Source organism: Dipodomys ordii, unplaced genomic scaffold (genome assembly GCF_000151885.1).
Source record: "Dipodomys ordii isolate 6190 unplaced genomic scaffold, Dord_2.0 Scaffold41, whole genome shotgun sequence".
In the NCBI taxonomy this organism is placed as follows: domain Eukaryota; kingdom Metazoa; phylum Chordata; class Mammalia; order Rodentia; family Heteromyidae; genus Dipodomys; species Dipodomys ordii.
In genome coordinates, this window is record NW_012267257.1 from 3,247,112 (window position 1) to 3,271,074 (window position 23,963).

Sequence of the window (23,963 nt, forward strand, 5' to 3'; positions counted from 1 at the left end):
GTGGACAAGACTATGTGTAGTTCTTTCACATGGTCTTTTACTTTTGTTTGCTTTTTGTTTCTGTACCTTGCTGTGTCTATTCCCAGAGCTGTCATAGTCTGGAGGCCACCTCTCCTGCTGATCTTTTTTGCTGCAACAAGTACTTCTTCTGTAGATGAATACTTATTGAGGTTGAACTCATGGGTTACATTTGCTCCATACTGTACAATTCCAACCTGAAATACCAAACCATGGTTAGTTATACATCTAGCAAAATTCCTTGTTCAAGGAGGAGGCTACAATGCTTGATAAGAAATGTACTCATTATCTTGCCCATGTAATTGTAACTGCTCTGTACTGTATTTTCACAATAAAAAAATCAAAAAATTAATCCTACATGTAAAAAAATTCCTTGTTCAACTTTTTAGGTGACTTTATAAATCTATCAGTATACCAATCTTTCTACCTTAATAAGGACAATGATGACAATTTTGTGGGTATTAGAGGTCTAACGAACAAAAATAAAATTGACATTGTTAAACTTCTTAATGATTAGATTATCTAGTCAATAATTTTTACAGATGAATTCTGGTAGCCTTAAAATATTTTATGATTGGAAATTTGGTAACCAAATGATCACATTTTGTAGATAAGGAACCTGAGTTTAAAAAGCTCAGTTCATAGAGTAAATGTGGAAAGAAGTATAAGACATGTGATATACAAGGGCTAATTCAATTACTTACTGCTTCTCAACAAAAATGTGTCCCTTACAATTCTTCCATACTTTAGTCATTTTCCCACTAACTTCTGCTAATAAAAAGAGACACTGTGATACATTGAATTATGTAATAAAACACACAAATAAATAGATAACATTGTAAAAAGAAAATTGAATATTTGAATTCACCCTTGAAATTGTTTAGTTAACAAAGAAAGAATTAGAAAATATATGTAGCTAATTCTAAGATGAGGTATATAGTATAATATGAATGAACAAGAAAATTGATTATTCTATTACTGTTTAGTTCTGCTTCTCTAAGGACATTATCTGTTTCTTACTATCATTCACTATCTGTCCTGAGACTAGGTTTTACTATATTTGGGACAGAGATGATCAGAATCCCCTTTGGTAGCAAGGTAGGATATAACCACCTAATTACAAGAAATATTTTTAAAAACAGATGAGGATATATCCATGACTTCAAATCATTTCCTTGACTTATAATTAATTGAATGTGATATACATTTTTTAATCTTTGCATAGGCTTAATTTTCTTCTCCAGTCACACTACAATTTTTGACTGGTGATCCTAGGAATCACTGACTAATTATTGAAAGGAACTCAAGTAGGTTTCACATTGTCTTTGTGAATATAAATGTTCCCTATAAAAAAGAGTGAACCGACTTAGTTCAGTAGTCATTCTGCTTAATTCTAGGTACCGAAGTGAATAAATATGGCTATGGAAGTTAATTGTTCACCCATTCAGAATAACTTACAGAGTTTATTTTGTTTTTATTTCTCCATGTTTTCATTTGATTGGTCTGGAGTCTAAAGAATTTTAAAAATTTTCACTTCTACTTTGGTCATTATCTGTGGGAATTTCAGCACCTCCTTGGATAAGCTATTGAGTAGCCTCACCTTTCATTCCTCTATCAATCTCACCTGCAGTATCCTTTCCTCTAATTCTATGATACCCATTCCAAAAATCTTGTCCTTGACCTTTTCATTTGAAGAGCTTCACTCAATTGCAGTTTCAATTGTTTTCCTCGCCGATTTGATCACTTTTGTTCATTTACCTATTAAATCTGATTCATGAATTTCTTGACTACACTGATACCTCAAGACCTCCAATAAATTCATTAATATTATGCTTTTGTTGGCACTTAGCCTGCATTCCATGGCCCAATCACTATAATCATTTACTTGCAAAAACTTAACTCCTTTAACCACTTTTTCACTCCATTAACTCACTTGGCTCATTTTCAACCTTGGTTAAATGCAACTACCTCCGTGGTGTGTTTTGGGACACAGTATTGCTGAACAAAAAATGCACAATTTATAGACTGGTATCCCTTTAAAATTTGGTCAGGAGTTTTCAAGCGGGGGTGCACATTTGAGTATTGCTCAAGAGTTCTACCGCTTCTTATTAAAGAGTGTTCTCTGTTCCTTTTTATTTATGTCAATAAAATTCTTGCTGTTAATTCCCTAGGAGAGAGTATTTCACTTGTACACAAAGGAGATAAAAGTGAACTGAACAACAGTTTTGTGCCAAATGTGGGCTAATACTTTATATATCTATCTGATAGAACCTTCTAAAAACTACTAGATTATCTGGACAAATTATTTTTCACACTAGGAAGAATAAAAATCTCAAAAACCTTGTTAAGTCAGACTCTCTCTCTCTCTCTCTCTCTCTCTCTCTCTCTCTCTCCTTACTATGGGTCACTCATAAGCTTATTTTTATAAATGTTAAGATACTACGTAACTTACAGCGTTTGCTTCCTTCATCTCTTGTCTTTCATTTGCTTCTAATTATTCTACCTGAGACTTCAGATGTCTGCCCTTAGTCTTCTATATTGTTTTGCACTAAAGGTTTCAAGTCAGCTCCCAGGATCTTTTCTTCCTCCCTGTCCCTCAACCTCTCCTTAAGCATTGCCTGAGTGCAGGAAATGAAAAGCCTACCAGGAACAATTCTTTTTCTACATGCTATCCAAACTCCCACTCTCCTCAGTCACCAATGTAACCCATACTGACATTGACCTTTCCCTTCTCAGAGCTTAGAAGCAAACATATCTGAGTGCTGCATTCTTCTCAACTGATCTTCATGCTTTATCTCTGCAACTGCACTTCAAGTTCTAAAGGGGCAGGCAGGGACTATGTCATGGCTTATGACATCTTTTATCCCTACTACTGTCTTGCTTTGCTCACAGTTGACCCTTATACATTCCCACTAGATGACTGTACCATTTCACACAGCAGAAAGCTGAGATAGCAGGAAAATGATGATAAGCAGAAAAAGAATCATACAAAGAAGTGTGGGAAATGAGAGGAGTGGGGAGTGGAAACTCAAATCTCAGGGAAATGACATTCAGTGTAGGTCTCTGGCTGAGGCTGGTTGCTTGTTTCCTTAGAAACCAGACAGAATGAGATTTGTCATGAATCCTTCCCAGAAATGGATATGATTTATTAAATTTTAGTATAAGAAAAGAGTTCAATAACAGCAACACTACTACAATACACATGTACATATACATACATGTGTTACACTGTAATAAGAATCAGGGAGAATAAGTTCAATAGACATAGTTTAAATTCCCTCTTATAATTTAAGCAGATGAAACTGATTTTAAAGGATTAATGTAGAATCAAATAAGTATGAGAATTAAAGATACAAAGTGAGCCAAGTGATGAAGACATATTACAAGGGGACATGAGAAGAGACAATCATAAGTACATTCAGGATCTCACATTGAAACACCTCATAGAAGAGGGAATATGTAGATCTAGATTTCTCAATGAGACATCCAGGAAAAGAATAAGTGACGGTTTATGAAAATACTTTGGGAGGGAGTCAAAGTCATCTTGTAACTGCAACATGTCTTGATGATAAAGAATAGAATAAAAAGCAACCAATTGCAATAGTCAGTTAAATTGGAATGTTACAAAACCCAGAGTGTTGAAGTTAAAGAGTTGGTGACAAGTAATATACATAGAAAGACTCTGGCAATTCTTCTAAATGGAAAAAGAAAGCAGAAACTATAGCAGCTCAAGGAAAAAAAACTAGGTTCAGTGTATATCTTCTGTAAGGGAGAATGGCAAAAGAATACCTGTCATCACCATTCTGTCATCAAAAAATGCACAATCTACCAGGATAGTAGGCTAGACCGACAAAACAAAGGAGATATATTGGAGTGATAAGATCTGGACGTGTAGCCTGGTGCCAGGGGCTCAGGCCTGTAATCCTCGCTACTCAGGAAGCTGAGATCTGAACATAGTTCAAAGCCAGCCTAGGCAGGAAAATCCCGAGAGACTCTTATTTACAATTAATCACCAGAAAACTGGAAGTGGTGCAGTGGCTCAAGAGGTAGAACACTTGCCTTGAGCTGAAGAGCTGATGGATAATGCCCAGGCCCAGAGTTCAAGCCCCACCACCAACCAAAAACAAAAAAAGTTCTGGACATGTGAAACTTATGGGGATATGAGGGGAAGACATTTTTCTTGGGAAGGGTTGGGGAGATAGATCATCATAAAAAATTACAGAAAAGTGACATTTGAACTGATGTGAATATATCAGCTCACACAAAGGGATGGGTGGATAAAAGCATTCCAGCCACTGGGAGTCCTACATAATGTGTACTGGATAGGACAGAATGAAGGTCTAGAGCTGAAGGGGAAGAGTTAGAACAAGCACCAAAGAAGCAGGATGCCCCGGAAATGCTGGGGGCCAGGTTGTCATACGCCTTTAAGTCTGCTGGAAAGGTTGAGTACTATTCAGCAGGAAATAGGGTACTATTTGATTCTAGATAAGGAGTGATTAGTCAGGTGCCTATCAGGTAGAGATGGGGTAGATGTAAGGCTAGAACAAGAGAAGATTGATTTCAATGACTGTATCACATCCAGAACCCCTAGCCTGATTGTCAAGGGGCTTGCTAAAGGACTCAATCAAGCTTCTTTTTGGACTTAAAGGCAATGAATCAGGCCCCATGTTTAAGTCTTCTAAAGAAATAGCTATAAAATGTGCAGTAAAAAGAAAGATAAATAATATTCCTAACATTTAATTAATTTCTCTTTTTTATTTTGCCCAGTTTAGTGCTATGCTACACTCCTGATGTGAACAATCTAGACATTGTTCCATTAGTATATTTCACTTTTATATCAAGCCTCACAATTTACTGGTTTTATTTAGGGTAATGCACTCGTACCTGACATATTTACATCATTCCCATTTATTATTAAAAACAATGTTATGCTTAGGTATTGAGGATCAATAAGACCTCCATAATGTTTATACCATCATATCTTTTATGGCAATCTCAGAGTGTTTCAGGTTTGTTTTTATAGGTGGTTTTTAAAAAGGCAATTTTATAGCCTTTACTTTATCTTGGGTGAAAGACTGGCTGGCAAAATTCCTTGAGTATCTTTGTAAAAGTCTTCATGGGTCAATGGATATATGTGTATATATATATATATATATATATATATACATACATATATATATGTATACATATATGTATATATATATACACATATATTGAGAGAGAGTAACTATTTAAAGTGGATTCTTCCATCATTTTTCTTGCATTTCCCTAATGTATCTAAATTACCATGTGATTCATACAAGTATTCTTGTTATCATTTTTCTTTTCTTTCCCTCTCTCCTTTTTCACTTTTCTCATCTCTCTTTTCCTTCCTTCCTTCCTTCCTCCCTCCCTCCCTCCCTTCTTCCTTCCTTCCCTTCCTTCCCTCCCTCCCTCCCTTCCTTCTTTCCTTCCTTCCTTCCTTCCTTCCTTCCTTCCTTCCTTTCTTCCTTCCTTCCTTCCTTTCTTCCTTCCTTCCTTCTGTCCTGGCTTCTGTTCTTCCTTCTTTGTTGAGATAATAATTATTTCGAGGAACATTTCATATTGATATTACCTTTTATTTCATTGATTGCAAATACTAATGATAAATCTGTGACTAAAACCAATCTTTCTATTGTACCAAATATATAATTGCAATCAATACAGCAAACAAAATCTCAGGATGTATAATCAGCAAGCAATTGCTTTTGGTGTGTATGTGTGTGTGGGGGGGGTAGGGCCTACAATACCTTAAAACTTATATGAAGCTAAGTTTCTGTTATTCCTGGGTAGGAAGAATATCTTAGGACTTTTTTGATTATTCTTTTGAAGGTGTCTATCTCACTGTATTTTATTATAGATTATGCCACATTAAATTGTGTAAAATTTGTTCTTTAACTTTTTTAATTAATTAATTTGTTTAGTTTTGTTTGTTGTGAGGCCTGAACTCTGGGCCTGGGTGCTGTCCCTCAGCTCTTCAGCTCAAGGCTAGTGCTCTACCACTTGAACCACAGCGCCACTTCTGGCTTTTTCTCCTTATGTGGTGCTAAAGAATCAAACCCCGGGCCTCATGCATGCAAGACAGACACTCTACCACTGAGCTACCTTCCCAGCACCTCTTTAATTTTTAATATTTTTTTGTCCTGGGGCTTGAACTCAGGGTGTAGGTGATATCCCTGAGCCTCTTTGTGCTCTACCACTTGAACCACAGCTCCACTTCTAGCTTTTACTGAGTGGTTCATTGGAGATAAGTGTCTCAAGAACTTTTCTGCATGAGCTAGCTTCAAATCATGATACTGAGATCTCAGCTTCCTGAGTAGCTAGGATTACATGCATGAGACACTAGTGCCTGGCTAAATTGTATAATTTAATGTGGCATTCAATTGTGCACATTAAATTTGTAGGTCCAAAGAAATCCAAATATTTATATGGTTCTATCTAAATAAAAATAAAATAAAGAAGACAAAACATCCAAGTTAATTAAAAGTTTCATATTCTCTCCTGCTCCTACTGAGGATTTATGGGAGATAAAGGACCTATATTTGAGAATGTAGTGTGACAGGCATTTTCTTCATGAGTTCTCCTACTTGTTTTCCTTTGATTATTAACTGTAACTTCTGACCTGACCTATCCAGAGATAGGGGTAGAAAGATAAATGAAGGGCACAGAAATACTTAGTTTCCTAGGATGAATCAGGTCCAAATACGTGGTCCTTCAGCAAACCACTTCACTGAGATAACTCACCTGCACTTTTGTCCTTAGTGAATGAACTATATGACCTCAGTTTCTTGGAATTACAGCTGTTTTCTGCTTTTCTCAACATATGTAGCCACTTACCACCAGGAGACTCTATGGATAGGATCTAACATGACCTAATGCTGGCTCTTGGTTTGAGTGACCCATGCTGATCCATGGGAAACACACATATTCTTTGTTCTAACAAATTCCTGGAGAACAAGCTAATCCCAGGATAGCTACCTTTATTCTGGTTGTCAGCAGACAGACAGCACTGCTGTCAGCCCTACAGTTGTTCCAGGCTCTAGTCAGGCCCTAGTCAACTATGTGTCCCAACTTTGAAGATACACATAAAGGTCATTTTATGATCCTATTGAAGCCATTCTCAGTAGGATTCTTCTAGAAAGAAATCTTCTCCACGGACCTTTTCAACGCGGTTCTTAACACCACTGATATGCATGAGACATCTTAAACACTCCATTCCACTGACTCTTAGCTTTCTATCTTTACAACTTCTCGAAAATCTTTCTCACAATTTAATTTAATGTTTCTTCCATTCATGAACAGGACTAGAAAGGGTGAGTGAAGAAGAGGAAAAATGCTAGAAGATAATTTTTGCAATCAAGAATTGAATGCTTTAATTAAAACAAACAAGCAAACTGAAGAACCCCCCCAAAACAAAAGAATACATTAAGCATGCTTAAATTATGTTAGCCACTTATTAGGGAAAAAAATGACTGTCAAAACAAATAGTCTGTTTTGAGACAGAATTTCCGTGAGGCCAATGAAAAGTAGCATGTTATTCGATGCAGATTTCTTTGAAGTGAGAGTATCATTCCAATTTTTTATGAATTAATTTCTTTTTTGAGTCTACTGAAAGAATGCCGAACTTTAAAGTGTTGAAGTACCTAGTTAAAAATCTCATTAAAAAAATGTTTAACAAATGTAATCGCTTAGTTACTAGGCCTTTCCAAATTTCTTAGAAAATTATTCATAAAATGTCATTGATGTAGCTTAAGCCAAACAAAAAATGAGAAAATAAAATATAAATAAAAGACTAAAAACTATCTTAATAAACATAAAAGAACATTTTAATGTGAGTCAATAGGAAAAATATCATATTAAAGTTCTACCACTAGAGAAAATTATGGCACTGCACAAATTATGACATGTACCTTTAGTGATTACTGAGGGCTCAATATTACCCAGAGTACAGGGCTGGTCACGGCTGAAGGTAAAAAGATAGTGTAGACTTGTATGATCTAGAGTATGTGACACAACAAAATTCATTAGTCTGGTGTTTCCCAAACTTTAATCTGCTTTCACATGGCATGTGTTTCTTATTTTAAAACACGGGTTCCATAAGAACACCTTTACCCTCCACCTAAAGATGCTGATTCTAAAAGGCTGGCACATGGTTCAAGCATGTCTATACTGGAAAGCAGAAACTTGAGGAGCCACAAGTTGAGTAACTATATCAGTCAGAAGTGTCATTAAGTAACAGCCATGTCTTCATCAGTAACAGCCATGTCTTCCTCATTTTTACCTTTAACCAATTTGTAGCACAGAGCTGGTACATAATGCACCTTCAGTACACACATCTGAATAATTGAATGCGTGTAGTTAAGCATCACAATAAGTGAAACATGGAAAATGTCACGTAAAAATTGGTATTTTATTTTTTATGGCCAGAGATGTTGAACATTTCTTCATGTGCATATGATCATATAAAGTAATATTTTATGAAATTAACTTCAAATGCTGGAAAGAAGAGACTTTGTTGTTGCCTTTCCCTTTTTTCTTGTTAGCTTATTTGTCTTTAGGAAGGTAAAGTGGGGCACAGAAAAAAGTGAGACATATATAGCAGTGGTACTCATAGGATGGAAAAACTGGGAGGGAGTGAGGGAGGGGAGACATGGTTCAAAAAGAAATGTACTTATTACCTGAGGCACGTAACTGTCACATGTCTGTATATCACCTCCACAATAACAATAAAATATAATTATTAAAAATCATAACTAAGCCAGGTGCTGGTGGCTCATGCCTGTAATCCTAGCTACACACGAGGCTGAGATCTGAGGATTGCGGTTCAAAGCCAGCCTGGGCAGGAAAGTCTGTGACACTCTTATCTCCAATTAGCCACCAGAAAACTGGGAGTGGTACTGTGGCTCAAATGGTAGAGCACTCACTTTGAGCCAAAGAGCTCAGGGACAGCTCCCAGGGCCAGAGTTCAAAACCCAGGACCGACAAAACAAACAAAAACCCCATAAATGCAGCCATTTTCTCTTTTCAGGTAGCAGGTTCTCTTGGGCAAAGTTAGAAAATATTACAAATGACCATGCTCACAGTGTTATACAGTGGAATGGAGTTCTTATTTTATTGTGAAAATACTGTACAGAGGAGTTAACATTACATGGGCAAGATAATGAGTACATTTCTTATCAAGCATTGTAGCCTCCTCCTTTGTTTCCCCTTCCCATCCCTTCCCATCCTCCCCCCGCCCCCTCACATGAAAGTTGTAAAGTTCATTTTCGACATAACGACTTGTACATCTCATTGTTTCAATGGGTCCACCTGTATCCCTACTTAAACGATTTGTTTTTCCCCTTCCCCTCTACAAATTATATCGACATCAAATACAGTGAAAGCAGGGCTTATACTGTGGGGGAGGGACATACAAAGCAACAAAGAAATAATCTTATAAATGTGTTAGAAACAATCGCATGAAAGAAAAAAACATTTGAATACATATCTTAGGGTTCATTTCCCTAACATCAACTTATCTGACCTTTTCTGCTTGACTTAGACATATACTAGATATTGCAAATGGAATGGAGTTCTGGAACTAAGTGACATTGACTCTATGCTTCATCCTCAGGGTAAGTTCATTCTCTCTATTCATTGTAGTATCTGGGCTCTAAGGACTGGCTCCCATGCCTCTGAATAGAGTCATTGTTATCTCTAAAAAAGACACAGAACTCTGTGAAGCCCATTCTAGCATGGAATTCCGCTGATAGACAAGTAAAATAGCTCTTCTTAGAACTCTTAGTAAGACAAATTAATTCATGGCTCTGATAATGAAAAACATAAAAATTTCTACAGAATCAATCAGGCACATGAACAAGTAACTGTTCTTTTCTTCCAGAACTGAATCATTGATGCTAATCTTCATTGAAGCAATAGTTATTATTTTTAAATCAGTTTTGAGATTTTTCTTTTAGGAGTTGTGAGGCAACTTCAAACATGCCACAGCCACAAGTACTTACATACCATTTGTGCAGTAAAATAGGAAAGCAAATTGAATGATAAAACTAAACAAGTAGTTTGCCATGCAATATTAGAAAATTCAAAAACAGCAAGAATGTTATTAGGTTTGGAACGAGAAGATTGGCTAAAAAGGTACAATAGATGTAACAGACATAAAACAGGTGGAAGGAAAGAAAACACTTGTTAGCAAAACCATCTTGAGGCAGGGGTAACAAAAATGATAACATTTGAGCTCTGACAGTGATGAGATTGGAACTTGGAAAATCTGGGAAACCTGGTATGATTGAGGTGGAGGGGAGTCTGGGGAAGGAGGACAGTCAGGGTGTGGTAGAAGTGAGACCAGTCTGGAAACTTAGAAAGTAGAGCTCTTAGATAGAAAAATCTTGGGGACTACAATTCAAGAACTTGTGAGCTGATGTGTCATCAGCAAGCAAAGTGACCTTGAACACGCCATCTACCTTCTCTTGAACCCTTCACACATTGATGTGGGAAGCTCAATGACTTTCAAGATTCCTCCTAGTTTTCGGTGAAATCTTACTGATCAAGCTGAGGATGACAGAAAAATAAGAAAAGGAGGAATGAAAAGAGACAGAGAGAGAGGTCTTGAGAAGTACAGAAAGAAAAGAAACAGGGTCCAGAGAGAACAGGTGCCAGAAGAAAGAGCAAACCAAAGTTCTTGGATGGATATAGAATCAGGCTGCTTTACACCTCATGTTAAGAAGAGAGACAATATTCTCTCAAAACTTCTAGTGATTTACTTGAGAAGGTCAACTGTGCTTGAGAAATTGAATCTACTGAAAAATTTGCAATTTGTGATAAATAAAAGCACACTTCCTTTAATAATTTTACGCTGCTTTCAAGAAATTCTGTATTGTTCAATGGGATGGATAGATAGATAGATAGATAGATAGATAGATAGATAGATAGACAGATAGATAGACAGACAGATAGACAGATAGATAGATAAATAGATAACCTTACTCTTCCACCTACTCTATGCAATTTAGGATCTTAAGAAAATGACATTTCACTTTAAACTTTGAGTTCCAAAGTGAAACCTTCAACTACCATCACTTTTTAAAATTATATATATATATATATATACCTGTATACACATATGTATGTGTGTGCAGAGAAAGACAGAAATAAGTGAGATTCCTACAAAGATACACCTAGATGCATAGCTGTGTGTGTGTGTGTGTGTGTGTGTGTGTGTGTGTGTGTATACTTTGTCTCAATTCTTGTGTGGGTGTGACAATAATTGGTGCCACTCCCAAAACAGTCTCAGATGGAAAGGGAAGAACAGCAGACAGTACACACTATCTTACAGTCCCCCTATGTTTTTCTACCACTCCCGATCCACACAGCAGCCTTTTAGACTGATGCCATTGCTAATTCCTTCCCTCTAGGCACTGATTACTTGTTATCCATTTTTCCTGTTATCTACTCTTTTGGATTTGTCACTGTATTATTTTAATCAATATTAAATTAATTAGAAATTTAGTGTCTAATATGGAAGAACAGTGGGACGTGTTCCACTTTGTTAAAGACAATAAAGGGGCTGGGTTTAAAATATGTACTTATTTATAGAATAGCAAGAGTAGATATTCAGCTTTCTGTCCCCCAGAACCTGGAGCACTATTTTTTATTTAAGGCAAAAAGCAGGTATAAGCTGGATGCTGGTGGCTCACTCCTATAATCCTCCTATTCAGGAGGCTGAGATCTGGTTTGAGGCCAACCTGGGCAAGCAAGTCTATGAGACTCTTATCTCCAGTTAACCAACTGAAACCAGAAGTAGAGCTGTGGCTCAAAGTGGTAGAGGGTTAGCTTTGAGCCAAACAAAAGTCAGGGACAGTGCCCAGGTGACTACACCACCACCACCAACAAAAGCAAGTATTAATACAGAGAAAAATATACTTCAATAAATATCCAGTAGTCAATTACTAATTTGTTTATCTAGAATGAGAAAAGAGATTATAGGTAATTTTAAACTTTCTCTACAAACTCTGAAACTCTTCTCCGATATCACTGAAGGTAAGTTCATTTGTTACATAATTGAGAATTAAATTATGACTTTATAGAGATAAATTGAGGATAGTTTCTGAGAACACTGAGAATGGCAACTTTCACATTTCCTCTTTAGGAAATAATATGATCTTAAATAAAATCATGGCTATAGAATGTAAAATTCATCCTTAGTTTACCTTTATGAGTTAGACTATTTTTCAAATATTCATATTCAATAAAAGCGTTTAAAATTTTTTGTTTAGAACAAGAGAAATATAAACCCAGAGCTATGTACCTGTGTTTGTTTCGGACCAATGTCCATTCTTTTGAGAAGGTCATTTAAAAAAGCTGTGACACTTTCCCAGGGGTAAATGCTGTTGGAGCCATCCAGAACGATGACTATGTCCAGCTGTGTACTGCACTCTGAAATAGGAAGAGGTGATTATGCAAACTCAGAACCTTCTTTTGAGAGGGGTGAGAAACTTTTCATGGTGGGAAGAAATTCCTTTTATTTATTTATTTATTTTTAATTTTTTATTGTGAAAATACTGAGAGGGGTTACAATTACATGGGCAAGATAATGAGTACATTTCTTATCAAGCATTGTAGCCTCCTCCTTTGTTTCCCCTTCCCATCCCTTTTCCATCCAACCCTCCCCCACCCCCCGCCCCGCCTGCCAAAGATGTAAAGTTCGTTTCTCAACATAAGGACTTGTATATCTCATTGTTGCAATGGGTCCACTTGTATCTCTAGTTAAACAGTTTGTTTTTGCCCTTCCCCTCCACAAATTATACCAACATCAAATACAATGAAAGCAGGGGTTATACTGTGGGGGAAGGACATACAAAGCAACAAAGAAATCATTTTATAAATATGTTAGACACATCACAAGAATGAAAAAAAACATTTGAATTCTTATCTTGGGGTTCATTTCACCTAACATCAACTTATCTGACCATTTCTGCTTGTCTCAGACATACACTAGTTATTGCAAATAAGGGAAATCATGGGACCTATGTTTCTTTGGGCCTGGCTTACTTCACTTAATATAATTTTTTCCAAGTCTTTCCATTTCCTAACAAATGGGGCAAAGAAATTCATTTTAATTGGTAAGCTAATATGCTATAGACTGGACCTACTGCTTTTATGATTAGAAAAAAATAATGGATTTAGAAAAAGCAAAGGAGGTAAGAAATGCTCAGTGCATTCATCTAAAGTTGGTTTGGGTTTAAACAAACAGAACTATTTCTAATTTTCATTAATTTTGTATCTGGAAAAGTTCTCAATAGCAATTTGGGATGACATTTTCATTCTAAGCATACTTCAGATGAAGTTACTTTCCTCAAACAGGCTCAACTTTAAATACACATAACATGGTTAGAAGTTCAAACCTGACTCTGTAGAGGTTATTTGCACTAATATCAATTCCAACAATAGCATTGCAGCTTTATTATATACTAGCAAAGCAAACATTTACCTAAATTGGTAATGGTGACAGATGGAAATAAAAAATGCTTGTAGCTTTTTGGTATGCTTCTATGTATACTTATGCCTCATTCATTGCTTATGCTTTTCAAACATGCAAGAATAGTGCATAAAATATGTACCTTGTACAGGGGCAAAGGAGTTCACCACTTGGAATGTGGGGCTGATGTCAGAACAGATTCCAGTTGTGTAATGCAAATGTCCACATCTATAAGCATATAAGGGCCCACATGCCTTTTAAAAAATTAAAAAAACAAAAACTATAAGATAAAAGAACAGATTTTTAATAACAAGATGCATAATGATGTATTCCTGTTGTTACAAAGTGTTATTATTTTCTTCTTTCTTACCAGAAACCCTCCTTTTGGGTTAGTGACTAAAGTTGATCCAAAAGTCATATTCTCTTTTACATCTGTGACATTGGGAATCGATGTATTCACTGCAAAGAAGTAAGTGTAAGTGTGAAAACATGTTCCGCCAAGTGAAAGTGCCCTCTCCCTAAAAGATTCTATTTTGTTGATATCATAGCACATTCTTCTTTTGGTTCCACTCGGTAGACTTGCAAGTGTTACTAAGGAATACAATGAACTAGCGAGGGCTGAGGGGCTGGCTTCAATCCCAGAAACAGTCTGTATCACTGTTTCAAATAGTTGGGCTGAACTGTGAAAGAATGCAGAACTAGCAGGGCACTGAGAATGTGAGACTGCTTTTCACACATCTTTGCTAATTAAAATGAATAAAATACATAGTTTTATAAGATTGTAAATGCAAAGCAACCCTACATTCTTCATTATAAACAACCAGTGATGAAATGTGATTTCTGAGATGGAAAGAGAAGATGTGTAAAACAGAAAAGAAAAGTCAAACATAAAATTTTTTCAGCATGATTCTTCCAAACAATGAAGATTACAAAGAAAACTGGAGCAAGCCTAGAGAAGTGGCCAGGAAGTTTGGGTGAAGGGGATTCAATGAAAGGAGTACACTTGACATTCCATGCTAGAATGGTGGGGCCTCCAGTAATCTAACCTGACAAAATTAGCAAACTGTTTCACCTGTAAGACCGGACAGGCAAAACAACAGCTCCTAAACCCTGATTACTAGACTGCATAAATACTTCAAGTTGGAGATAGATGCGCCTCACTGGTCAAAGCTAGAAGGAGCCCTACCTGAAGATCTCTGTCTTTGTATCTATAGACTTTATATTGACAACAGACATACACCTGTATACCCAGCTACATGGGAGGTAATCAGGGGGATCAAGATTTGAGACTGGCTGGGCAAAAAGTAATTGAGACCACATCTGAACTATGTGGGAGTATATAGGTAGCAGAATTATGGTGCTAAGCTAGCCTTAGACCCCAAACAAACAAAACCAAAAACCAAACAACAACAAAGCAAATCCCAAGAAACTCTACCTGAAAAATAACTAAAGCAAAAGGGAATGGAGTGTAAATCAGGTGGTAGAATGCCTGCCTAGCAAGAATATCCTGAATTCAAAACTCAGCACTGTAGTAGAAATAAAAAATAGTAACATTAAGAAGAAGTTGGGGGCTGGGAAGGTGGCTCAGTGGTAGAGCGCTTGTCTTGCATGCCTGGGGCCCTGGGTTCGATTCCTCAGCACCACATAAGCAAAAAGAAAAAAGCCGGAAATGGCTCTGTGGCTCAAGTGGTAGAGCGCTAGCCTTGAGCGGAAGAGCTGAGGGACAGCACCCAAGCCCAGAGTTCAGGCCCCCCATGACCAGACCCTCCCTCCCCCCGCAAAAAAAAGAAGTTGGTAATGAAGCTGTGATTCAGGGTCAGTTTAAAACAGTAATCTTAGCATTGGTTTATATCCAATAATTTTATGTGCTCTCTACCTGGAACTGGGCTTTGCTATACACTGGCCTCAAATAATCTGGATGTGAGTTTTTCTTACAAAAATGTTGAGCTAGGATAAGCATGCTGGAACCATTACAGGCCACTGTAGAAATGTCTTACTATTGATGTTGTTTAAATATCTATGCTGATTTTAGAAAACAAAAATGTAGCTTCCATTAGTGGAGGAACAACTGTTTTGCTGATGATTATTGTAAATTCTAGTGAGAAGAAGAAAATAGTTATGAAAAAAAAACATGAAGGCAAAGAGACAAAGAGAAGCTAGAGAGGAACCTGGAACAGGAGATTGGCACTGGTTAAGTGACTTTTTTGTTATGCAGAAGATGTAGCAAAAACTGAAGAGAGATTTTTAAATTGCTTTTCACTGCAAAAAGGTCAGAATTCAATAATTAAGTTCAGCCAAATGAAATAGTTTAAACAAAAAGTTGATACAAAATATATAGTAGGATCTAGACCTTCCATTCTTCTATTAAAAAATATAATCCTGATTATGTTCCAGATATATAACACAAAAGAAGCAAGAAAATGTGACTCAATCTCAAGGAAAAGCAATAAGTGGAAAATGATGCTGAGATATTCCTGAAGTTGGAATTCTCAGGTAGAGGAACAAAAACAGAGTAATATTCACAGAATAATGTTCACAACGAAAATCAGAAATCTTAAAAGGCAACTAGAGTCATGTGACTTGAACTCAGGGCCTGGGCAAGTGTCCCTGGGATTTTTTTCTCAAGGCTGGAGTTCTACCAGTTTGAGCCACAGTGGAGCACTTCCAGTTTTTGAGTGGTTAGAGGTAAGAATCTCCAGAAAAAAGAAAGAAATTGTTTCCATGATATTCAATGTTCTACAGAACACCGAATTCTATAGAACATAGAATTAATTCTTCTAATTCCTGAATAATTCTAAAGGAATTTTCTGGTCATGTTCTAACTGCAGTGATACTTCTATCACATGCATCTGTTTTACTATAAATGTATCTCCTTGTTCTTTTATGGGAATAGCTCTTATTCTTTTAACAAACTCTATCATTCTTTTTCTTGTTCTAGTTCTGTGTGAGAAGCAAGCACTAAATTAAATTTTGTGGGAGAATTGTGATGAACAAGTTTATTTGGCAAATTTCTTTCATGTTACCAAAGGATTTTGAACTGGGGGTGCCAAAGGTGGTAAAATTAGTAAAAATAATTCTAAATCTAAAGATGTTTCTTGATAGTTACTAAAGCAAGCTAAAAGAAGAGGGAATCATGATGTAACTCTATGTGAATTCAGATTTTTACTGAAGAATGCTTCTAGATTACATCTAATAATGTCTTTTTAGTCACTTGAAACCTTTTCACTGAGAATAGTGAGATTTAATATATTGTTTTTAATTTTACTTACCTGGTAGATCCAACTTTATACAAGGTAATGAACCACCTCTCCCAACTGGACATTTATAAACATCTCCAGTTCTGGTTTGGGGCTGGCCAACTAAAGGAGAACCAATAAGCACCCTGAAAGTTAAAATAAAATCAATTCACATTTCTGAACAAAAAGAATTGTTTTTGTCTTAATTATTTTATGACAAATTTCTGGAGAGTTGACAGTAATCCCATAGGCACAATAAAATAGTTATCTTGTTGGTAATTTAGTTTTATTCCAATAAGCAAATCTGCAAATTTGCAGATTGATTTGAAATTTTAGGATATACTTTCGTTGTTGTTGGTGGTGGTGGTTGTGGGGCCTAAACTCTAGGTCTGGGCACTGTCTCTCAGCTCTTTGGTTCAAGGCTAGTGCTCTACCACTTGAACCACAGCACCACTTCCAGCTTTTTCTGCTTATGTGGTACTGAGGAATCAAACCCAGAGCCTCATGCATACAAGGCAAGAACTCTACCATTGAGCCACCTTCCCAGCCAGGATATACTTTTAAGAATAAGAAAGATCTCAAAAATTTTTGCCTTCTATTTTTTTATTGTGAAAATATCGTACAGAGGGGTTACAATTACATGGACAAGGTAATGAGTACATTTCTTATCAAGCATTGTTGCCTCCTCCTCCTTTGATTCCCCTTCCCATCCCTTCCCATCCCTTCCCATCTCCTACCCACCCACCCCATCCCCAGCCAAAGTTGTAAAGTTCGTTTTTAGACATAACGACTTGTACATCTCATTGTTGCAATGGGTCCCCTCCCCAAATTATACCAACATCAAATACAATGAAAGTGGGGGTTATACTGTGGGGGAGGGACATACAAACCACTTTTTAGCATTGTTTTAAAATTTGAACTAATATTTATTAGCTAAGTCTGCCACTGTGCTCTTTTTTTTAAAAAAGACCCATAAGCATTAAGAGATTTTTCCAATGAGAAATTCATCATTTCAGAGAGGATTCATGAAATATAAACATGAAATCATTATGAGTTTAATATAAACATGTACTAGTTTATAAGAACTTAGATATGTGGTAGGTTGGAAATGACTTACTGAGTTCTTAGGCAGAATTCTGAAATCACTGTAATACAGTGATTTATGTCTGACAAGACATTTAACAGTCTCCTAGCTATCTTTAGGAATAAGATGGATGAATGTGGTTGAATGTTGAGGTACTTGGTGGATTCAAGTTGCTGGTTGATGGATGGCTAAACAGCTATATCCAAAGACTGATTTCTTGCAATCAAAGGTTGCAACCAAAGGTTGAACATCTGATTGTCTTAAGATATGCCTTTTTTTAATGAATTGAATAAAGACAGATACAGCATTAGAATACTTAAAAGTATATATCTTTTTTTGTCAGTCGTGGTTAAAAGTATATATCTTCATAGGGAGCCTGTCATTTCGATTTAGCTGTACATTAGACAAAAAGAATCATAAAGTTAACAGAAACCTCAGTAAGCAACATTACTAAACTGTATACTGCTCTGTATTAGCACAGGATGTGGGCAACCTCATTTAATGGGAGTTCATGTGAAAAAGTCATGGTGGATTTCGTCAATAGCATGTAAACATGAGCCAATGGTGTATGTTAGTGCCAAAAATGCTAATGTGACCTTAGGCTGCCTTGCTGGAAATAGATGCCCTGGTCAAGGAAAGTGATAGTCCCTCTGTGCTCTGTACTGGTTAGGCCATGTCTGGAAGCTTCAGAGTTAGAGAGACATAGACAACAATGGAGTGTATTTAGGAGTAGGACTCAGATGGTTAAAGAGCCTGGAAGCTTTGTCAGGCAAGTGATTTTCATGGGGAAGTTAGAAATATTTATCATGAAGTGAAATGTCTAAAAAGAATGGAGAGATTGTACATGGTACAAGTGGATCAAGTGAATTTTTATTCTTATTTTTAGCTTTACATAGTTTGCAAAGCTGAGGTGTGCATTTTTAGATATTTGAAAGTCTATTGTATTGAAAATGATGGGATTCGTTTTGACTGTTTCTTTGGGCAAGCTCATATTCATGTAAATAAGCTCTATGACAGTTGTAAATACTGAGCTACTGAGCAAATGGTGCAAGTAGTTTCAGATACGAATTTTTTTTAAAGAGTAGTTTCAGATGTGAATAAAAAAACACAAAAATGTTTAAATTCATTAAGGTTTAAACCCTATTTTTATCCTACTTTTACTCCTAGGAAATTGTCGTTTTAAAATGACCTAAATATAAGGGGGAAAAGCTACTAGAAACATAGCTCAAGTGGTAGAATACCAGCCTAGCAAGAGTGAGGCCCTGAGTTCAAAACCCCAGTACCCAAACATAAATAAATATAAGTAGAGAAAAAATCTAAATATAAGAAAAAAACTAAAAGCAATATAGTCACCAACAAGAATTAAATAATTATTGCTGAGTCATTTTATAGATAATGTGCTGTCATTTAAAAAGTGGTTCACAAGATTGCATGATAGGATAAAAAATTTTATGACTTAATTTTGATATCAGATTATTAAACTCTATATATTAGTAATAATATTAGTCAGCATTTATTGAATTTATAGCATGTGTCACACATTGTTCTGCATATTTTCCATATACTAAGGAATTTACTTCTTTCTGTTAAAGGTAGCACAAAGTTTGTGAACTCAAGTTGTGAATTTATCATTGATTAGCACTCTAGTTGAAACAGCTACTGGTTTCTTAATTTCTATGTTGATAGAATGGAGAAAGCATATTAAAAGCCTTAATGATAAATTTCTTCCTGAAGTGTTTGTGGATACAAATATGCTTTACCCGCTTTAAACCTTATATTGTACTGCAGATATCAAATTACTATGTGATATCTTATTACTGTGTATAGCATTATATGTAGATGTAAGTTTTAGGTTTTATGTGTCACATAAAAATAAAGTTTGACAACACTGAAATTGAACCTCACCCAGTTAGAAAGGCCATCATCAGAAAATAAACAACAACAAATGGTGATGAGGATGTGGCCAAAAGGGAACTCTAATACACTGTTGGTGGAATGTAAGCTTGTTCAACCATTCTGGAAAGCAGTGTGGAATGCAATCTAAAAAATGTAATATAAACTACCCTTTGACTCAGGAATCCTACTTATGGGCATTCACCCATTGGAACACCATCCAAGATTATAGTAATGCTACCAGAACAATCATGGTCATTGCAGCTCTATTTACCATACCAAGATATGGAATCAGCTCAGATAAAACTCAGTAGATGAATGGATCAAGAAAACGTTCTATGGAATTTTATTCATCTATTAGAAAGAATGATATTGTGCCATTTATAAGGAAATAGAAAGAGTTGAAAAAATTATATTAAGTGAAGTAAGCCAGACCCCAGAGAAACAAAGGTTGCATGATTTCCTTCATTTGTGGTAGACTGTACCTATAAATCTAGAAGTAAACACATGGGATGGGCCCTATGCAAGTGGTTACAAATGAAAGAACTGAAGTATAACCACCTCACTGAGGACTCAAATCAGGAAATAGATACATCCAAAAGAGAGTGTGGGAACAAAGAGAGAAGTGTACATGAATGAAGGGGGAAAAGGAGAATTCAGTCAAGAATTCATTGTATATACCCCCAAATTAAAACAAATAAGGGAAGGAGTGTGTTGAAGGGGGGTGAGAATGTTGAAGGTGGTGATAATGATTAAGGGGCATTATATTCATAAACTTTGTTAAACAGCACATTCTTTCTACAATTACTTTAAAATGATAAATAAGTAATGTCAGAAAAAGAAAAAACTAGCCGGGTGCCAGTGGCTCATGCCTGTAATCCTTGTAACTCAAGAAGCTAAGATCTGAGGATCATGGTTTAAAGCCAGCCTGGGCAGAAAAGTCCCCATGAGACTCTTATCTATAATTAACCACTCAAAAACCAGAAGTGGAGCTGTAGCTCAAAGTAGTAGAGCACTAGCCTTGAACAAAAGAGCTAATGGACAGGGCCCAGGCCACTAGTTCAAGCCTCATGACTGACAAAAACAAACAAACACAAAAAAACTGATAGAGAAATAAATAAATAAAGTTTGCAAACCTTTAAGGAATTTCAGAAGTATCAATTTCATTGGTTCATCATGAAAATTAAGTGGGTTAATGTATGTAAAATGCTTAGAAAATTATTTGGTGCATACTAGGCCAATCTAAATTTTAGTTATTATTGTTGTAACTTCATTTCAGATTATTAAACAATTAACATCTAAGTAATATATTGATTGAAAAAGAATACACCAGAATGTAAATATGTTGTAATTATGACAAGTTTTTCTAATATTTCTACTTTTATGTAAATGACTGGATAAACCGGCTTTATACTTAAAAACAATTTAGAGAATATAAGTGAGCCTATTCTCTTTCTACATTGATTTGTTATTCTGATATTTTGCCAAAAGTGTTTAACATACATAAGAGATTTTAGGTGGAGTCATTAGGATCTTTTAAATATAGAATCATATCATCTACAAATAGTTTCACTTCTTCTATTCCTACTCGTATCCCTTTAATTTCTTTCTCTTCCCTTATTGCTTTGGCTAGGAATTCTAGCACAATATTGAATGGGAGGAGAGCTTGGTCACCTTTGTTGTGTGGTCCACCACTGCAGTTTCTTTGATGAGATGGAAACTCACAAACTTTTTACCAGGACTGAACTTCTATTATTTTTAAAAAATTGAAACAGGGTCTTAATATTTAGTCCACTCTGGCTGGTCTGAAAATTTTTATGTAGCCAAGACCATTTTTAAACCACAATTCTTTTGCCTGAGTCTCAGAAGCATTGTGATTAAAGCCATGTGTCACCATACCTGGTTTCTGCTGAAGCTTTTCTAAAGGAATGTGCCATGATCATTAATTATAAAGCTTACTTGCCTGCAATGACATGTGTAAATTTCAAGAGAACAAAATCAGTTAGAGGGAGAAGGTAACAATTACTAAACAATCCAGATGAGACTATGACTTAAGTACAAAGAGAGGAAAGAAACACTGGTTCCATAAACATTTGTGTTATATTCTAAGTTTGGAATTTCCCCAAAGCATATTTGAGTCAAAGCCTTTGGTAGAGGCATGCTTCTTTTTTTGAAGTTACTATGCTGAAAATGTTAAGAGGAGAGGAAGCAAGGGCACTAAGGGGTTATATTTGTAGAAAACTGAGGTCAGTCTTGTTAGGAACATCTTAGAAAGCAAGGAGAACATGTGTGAGCATGATTGGAGCTTGGCTGGGACCCTAACAGTAAACATTACCATGTTGAAAGAAAACAGAGTAAGAAGAAAGCTGAAAGATGATATGTGGGAAAAATAGGGGAAGGAAGAAACTTACAAAGACGAAGAAAATTAGATGTGAGAAGTGATCAAAGAGAGGGGCTGTCAGAAATAGGGGTGTCATAGAAGGCAGAGAAGAAAGGAGAATCAAAGTGTAGGAGAAAGCCAGGAGCAGGTGGCTCATGTCTATAATCCTACTACTCAGGAGGTTGAGATCTAAGGATCACAGCCGGCCCAGGCAAGAAAGTCCCCATGAGACTCTTAGCTCCAAATAATCAGTCAAAAAATTGAAGTGGTGTTGTGGCTCAAGTTGTAGAGCACTAGCCTTGTGCACAAAGAGGCTCAAGGACAGCGCCCGGGCCCTGAGTTAAAGCCCTATGACTGATGGGGGGAAAAATGGAGGTAAGAATGGCCCCATGAATTTGCAGCTAACTTCAAGTTCTTGGCTATGCTAATAAATGTAGGTTTATGTCCCCCTTCCCCAGAAGAATAGCAAGCTAATGAGTGAAGAAAGCTTAAACTTATCAAAGAAACCTCTATGGTTAAATGATGCTTCAAAAATTAGGAATGACAAGAAAAATGCTGCAGCTGCAGGAAAGAGATGAGTCCCATGGCAGGCAGGTAGGGTGTGTGTGGATCCAGAATAACAGGTTTGTTTTTAAAATAAAGAAGGTCTTATACTCTTTTTCTTTTTGGTGGGGGGGGGGGAGTCCGGTCATGGGCCTGAACTCTGGGCCTGGGCATTGTCCCTCAGCTCTTCAGCTCAAGGCTAGCACTCTACCACTTGAGCCACAGCGCCACTTCCGGCTTTTTTTTCCTGCTTATGTGGTGCTGAGGAATCGAACCCAGGGCCTCACACATGCAAGGCAAGCACTCTACCACTGAGCCACCTTAAAGAAGGTCTCTACAGGTGGACCCATTGCAACAATGAGATGTACAAGTCTTATGTCGAAAACGAACTTTACAACTTTGGTGTGGGGGGAGGAGGGTTGGTTGGGGGAGTGGGGGGAGGATGGGATAGGAAGGGGAAACAAAGGAGGAGGCTACAATGCTTGATAAGAAATGTACTCATTATCTTGACCATGTAATTGTAACCCCTCTGTACAGTATTTTCACAACTAAAAGAAAAAAGAAAAAAAAAGAAAAAGGTCTCCATCCTCCAGAAATGGCTCCAGATAACCCAGTCAAGAGGTCGGCAAGTGTTATTGATGATAAAGAATTCTGTACACCTTTGTAACATGACTTTGTGTCCTTCATTGCTTCGGGAAAAGAGAAATCTAGTTTACTACTGTTGAATCTGCGATTTGGTTTAATAAACTGAATGCAGTACAAATGACATTCTGACTTCTGAGCATGGGAATTGAAAGGACTTGTGGATTCCATTTTACCTTTTTTGGACATCTGAAAACACCATGCTGTGAGGACTAGTGTAGCCTAAGAGAGGATGAGAGGCCACATGGAGATCAGAAGCTTTGCTTGTGGATTCCCACGAACTGTCTGGCATGTGAGGTAAGCCATTTTGACCCATCCAGGCCGTACCAGATGACTAAAATCATTGTTTCCCAGGCAACAGGGGAAGACTACAAATCTCATAACCCTGAGGAATTGTAAATCAGTGTTATGACTTATAGCTGATATATATGTACATTTTATACATATTGATATATGTTATACAGCAACAAGAAGGAAACAGGAAGGAGAGATAACATTTTAGCATTGTAGATTCTCTCTCTTTTCATGTCTCTTATTTCATCTTTGAAATAGTATCATTTAGTCTGATTTAGGAGAGAGACACTATGGTTCTGGTCATGGGCTGAGTCATGTAAATTGACACATGATATTTAGGCCAGGAGGAGGTGGGTCATATCTGGTCTATGAAGCTCAAGT

General features: G+C 36.6%; 1 protein-coding gene across 1 annotated transcript in view; it reads right to left on the bottom strand.

The window, feature by feature from the left end:
* The window catches only part of Itga1 (integrin, alpha 1), a 77,674-nt gene extending 54,070 nt beyond the window's left edge, over positions 1–23,604 (bottom strand). The window contains exons 1-6 of the mRNA XM_013018510.1: positions 23,465–23,604; positions 16,780–16,892; positions 13,881–13,969; positions 13,653–13,764; positions 12,341–12,468; positions 67–215 (exon numbers count right to left, since the gene is read on the bottom strand). Coding sequence (XP_012873964.1) covers positions 67–215; positions 12,341–12,468; positions 13,653–13,764; positions 13,881–13,969; positions 16,780–16,892; positions 23,465–23,604 — 731 coding nt within the window. The remainder of the gene's footprint in view (positions 1–66; positions 216–12,340; positions 12,469–13,652; positions 13,765–13,880; positions 13,970–16,779; positions 16,893–23,464) is intronic.
* Between the last annotated feature and the right edge of the window lie 359 nt (positions 23,605–23,963).